General features: G+C 46.0%; 2 protein-coding genes across 3 annotated transcripts in view; one reads left to right on the plus strand and one right to left on the minus strand.

The window, feature by feature from the left end:
- PIK3AP1 (phosphoinositide-3-kinase adaptor protein 1) overlaps positions 1 to 4,129 on the minus strand; it is a 48,306-nt gene extending 44,177 nt beyond the window's left edge. Inside the window, exon 1 of one of the 2 annotated variants that reach the window (XM_026850961.1) lies at positions 3,586 to 4,129. In XM_026850961.1, the coding sequence (XP_026706762.1) occupies positions 3,586 to 3,622 (37 nt within the window). In that variant the 5' untranslated portion in view covers positions 3,623 to 4,129. Of the gene's footprint in view, positions 1 to 2,440; positions 2,528 to 3,585 lie in introns of those variants that run through there. The other variant, XM_026850962.1, reaches the window with a different exon arrangement.
- The window catches only part of NOLC1 (nucleolar and coiled-body phosphoprotein 1), a 12,216-nt gene continuing 12,092 nt past the window's right edge, over positions 4,035 to 4,158 (plus strand). Inside the window, exon 1 of the mRNA XM_026851470.1 lies at positions 4,035 to 4,051. Coding sequence (XP_026707271.1) covers positions 4,035 to 4,051 — 17 coding nt within the window. The remainder of the gene's footprint in view (positions 4,052 to 4,158) is intronic.

Genomic DNA, 4,158 nt, shown 5'->3' on the forward strand with positions numbered 1-4,158 from the left:
GCCGTGGGGGGCGGCCCGCGACGCCCCGGCAGCGCGCGGCACAGGGCGGCTGCGTTCGGCTCCGCATCGCCTTCCAGGCACGCAGCGGTCTTCCCCTGCCCGAGGAGGGCCATTCCCTTTCCCCCCTGGCTCCAACCGTGGATTCATTCCATAGGCGGCCGAGGAAAAGAGCGCTACAACGAGGAAAGGTGATACAGAAACCCCATATCCATAATCACTTAGAGCAACGGTTGTGGAGAACAAGTGAGACCTGCTTTGTGCACACCCTTAACTTAGGCTTTGACTTCTGTCTCCCACGAGCAAGGAGTTCTATTTTTTCCTTGGGGAAAAGTAAGTTGTTCCACACGGAATGAAGCCACCTGATGTTCTGTTTTCCTCTAGAAGATGCTGCCTTTTAACCTCAGTTTACCAAATTCCATATGACTACACTCATGTTTGAGTACAGATAAAATAAGCAGTGGAAGACACTGCCAGAGTTCAGACAGTAGGACTCAATTTAATTTTGTCTCTGAAGGCAAAGCAACAGATTCTGCCTAAATAAGTCAGTCGATTCCTTTGCAAACTTGCACTGATTTGCATTCAGAAACATCTTTGCTGAGAACCCCTGAAGTCTGTCGCTAATGCACTTCAGCAAAGCAAATGCAAACTCCCTGTACATCGGGTTTCCCAGTCAGGTCAGTCACCCCCAAGCACTCAGAGGACATTCTGTGTGCAGCTTAATGTCACAAACACTAGAGTTAGAACAGAGCTGGTTACAAACAGTAAGGAACCAACTGTTTCCTACTAATCAATCCTGTCAAACTGTTACCTCCATATCTTTCTTTTCCCAAAACTGACTTTAAGCTTACAAACCGTGTGCCACAGCCTGTCTTCCAAAAACACAGCGTTTGTTCCCACAATAATAAAGTACTAGCATAAAAAAAAGACTTCCTGATGATACAGCTTTATGAGAAGCTCCAGGTATGCAGAGAAGAAACCAGCACTTTCTCATTGGAATAATCCTGAAAAATATACATAGAATAAAAACTACCTGGGCACTGGAGAAGCATGTAAATATAGAATCTAATTGGGATTTATGTGAGGGACAAAAATTCACTAGTTGCAAACTAGAGTCTCTAGCCAAATTCTTTGACTATTATGGAACAATACACATATATTAAGAACTAGTAAAACAGATGGATAATCATGTATATGATTTTGTTTTCCCTTGTAAAGCTGTTTATCTTCTAACTTTCAAAATAAAACATTAACAACAAAATCATCTCTCTGATGAGGATTTCAACATGCTCCTTGGAATGAGCTTTTAAATTCTTTCTCTCTCTAAAGCCTTGAAGTATCAAAGGGCTAGCAGAGTCAGCTTCCTGCTTTGTGGGAACCTATGGGGCTTCTCCATATGTAGCAGTGTCACTTAGCACACTATGTATTTTATTTAATCGATGCAAAGCCCACAGGAAACCTCTTTAGGGTTTAAAATTCCTAAGTCACTAATGTGCCTCCCCAAAGAAGTTTAAGTAAAATAACTGCTAGTATGTTGTTTCAGCAACCTTTACAGCACCCTCCACCTAAAAACTTAGATGACAAATTGAGGCAAAAGCCCCTTCACACCCTTGAACATTAGGTTGGCCTCAGGGAGTTAAGACAGCTTGTAATGAATTAAGAACGAAATGAGGAAATAGAGGGAGCCTTTCCTCCTCCCTGACCCAAAATTGACTTTACAAGCCAACATACCTCCCTTTAATTCACTGCAGCATGTGAACACAGTTGTATTTGCAGCATTATTCTCAAGGGTCTATCTTATCCGTGTCCAAAGAAAAGGACTAGATTGTTCCTTCTGGAGCCACTGCTTTTTTTTCTAGGTTCTTTTGAGGGGTAACAAGGAAAGGATTCAGTAAGTGTTTGAATACCCATGCCATCTCTCTTTTTCTTGGCCACAAAAAGAATGGGAAAAGCACAGATCTCTTACAGGAATGCTCTGAGGTGAATAGCTCTCCCTGCAGCTTCACCCAAAGAGATACATCAGTCAAGGGGAAGGACTGAAAAGACCTGATGAATAGGTGAGGGGAGCAAAGGAATTCACGAGCAGTATTATAGATCAGTTGCAATTTGCTTGTGTTTTAGATTCCAGGATTTCCCACTACTGCCTTGGGGAATTACAAGAGTGAAACAGCTCTCCTTGCATGGTTACTGCCCTACCAGATCATCTGGACAGCTGCAGGCACAACACAGGGGAACACACCTAGACAGCCACACACCTCTGAAGAGCAGCAGACACACAGCATCTGGGAACAGACCTAACTAGCAAAGGCCTGGCACGAGAGGGAGATGCTTACTAATCAGGTGAGAAGCAAAGTGAGCCAGTGAAGCAAACACAGATAGTAATTTCCCTGGTTCCTCACAGCAGTTACTTCAGATAGCAGGGCTTAAAATAAGGATGGTTTACCAGCAACGGCTACATCTCTTCCTTTCTTATGCAGACAAAAGCACAGAACTTGTGCTGAGCTTTGCAGATGAAGCTTGCAGCTGTAGCTTACTGTGGATGGAAGCTACAAAAACTGAGAGAAATACCAGTTCCTGGAAACAGTTTCCTTTCTGCAATGCAGCCTTGAATTATTCCATACATAACAGAGTCAGGCCATATCAGGGGCATCTGAAAACAAAGTACATATATTTAACAAGCCCTCAGCTGGACATCCCTTTTCTACACCACAGGCAACATCACCTGTATAAAATGACAGAATCTTACAGTACAGTCTACCACTACAAGAGCTGCTTTTATTTCCCCAGCAGCGCAAACGTGGCACCTTCCAGAGACAGCAGCAACAGGTGAGCTCTTCCAGGCAGAGCCTGCCCACAGGGGTGTTCAGCAAGAACTACCTAACTGCACACAAGGGGAACAGAACCTGAGCAGGGCACAGCTCTATTTGGAAATGGTTAAGAATAGAGAGCTAGACAGAGGAAACATAAAGAGCATAACACTACCTACCTACTACTGCAGCTGCTTGTTTGACCCTAGTAGCTCTAATTCAGGACTTTTAACATAGGCCTCTTCTTTCTTTACTCTCATCAGGCTTTATAGTACACTCCACTGAAGATATTTTTTAAAAAGCCCCATCACAAAGACAAAAAGAACAGAGCACTACATCCATCAGAGCGAATCCCCTATTGCACAGAATAAAGTTCAGCAGAGAAATGACTAATTTAAAGCCACTGCAGTATAAAACAGCTGAATGAACTCTCCTCCTTATCAGGATCCTGAGTACACTAACAGGTCATGCTTGTCCTCAGCAGCCTCATCTGGGGCTTCCACACCCACCCTTTCCCATAGGCCCAGGAGCTCCATTTAAGCTCAGGCCTGGGCCTATCCTATTTTGTAGGTGTGCTTGTTTTAAGCCTGATATCTAACCCTACCTCACTGAGGGCTTTCAAACATATGTTGTAAGTAACCTTATCATCCTTTCCCTCTCTGGCTCTGTATTATAGACAGTTCCTTTAGACCCACAGTGTTACTTTTACCCTAGCACGTCCTCTGGCATCACCCCCTTTGCTCCCGAATAGATTCCTCATCAGACCTGGCTCATAGCTCACCTTTCTCGGGACTACCAATAAATCTTGTTGCTAACATCTGGCTCTCCCTACCACGTTTAAGCTATATGAGCCTGCACCCTGTCGGTGAGGTCACTGACAGCACTCAGGTTGCCTACAGCTACCGGGTTGTTCTCCTTTATGAATCAGCCTGGCTCCTTCTGCTCCCTACCGTTCTCCTTTCAGCGATCATATTTAAAATGGATTACAACTAGGAGTGGACTGATTGGGGGCGGGGGAGAAGAGTGTAAGCGGACTGCAGTCTTCCCTCTCCAACAGCCATATGTCCTAAGTCTCCCCGCAGAAACTGTCCCGGATTCCCACCTCCTCTCCGCTGTGGGCTCTAAACCTGCTTCTGCACCACAAGCACCTTCCCCCCCGCCTGTTGCCTTAGCCCAGCCGCGGGCGCTACCACTGAGCGGGGCCTTTCCAAATCTCCTCACACCGGCAGGATGGCTGTGCCTCGCGGGTCCTTCCTCTGCGCGCCCGCCCTGCCAGCAGGCCTCTTCTCCTGGCTACCGCTACCGAGCGCCGAGACCCGCACGCCGCAGCCAGCCTCCCTTATACCGCGCCCGG

Source organism: Athene cunicularia (genome assembly GCF_003259725.1).
Source record: "Athene cunicularia isolate RWA chromosome 6 unlocalized genomic scaffold, athCun1 chr6_part1, whole genome shotgun sequence".
Taxonomy (NCBI): Eukaryota; Metazoa; Chordata; class Aves; order Strigiformes; family Strigidae; genus Athene; species Athene cunicularia.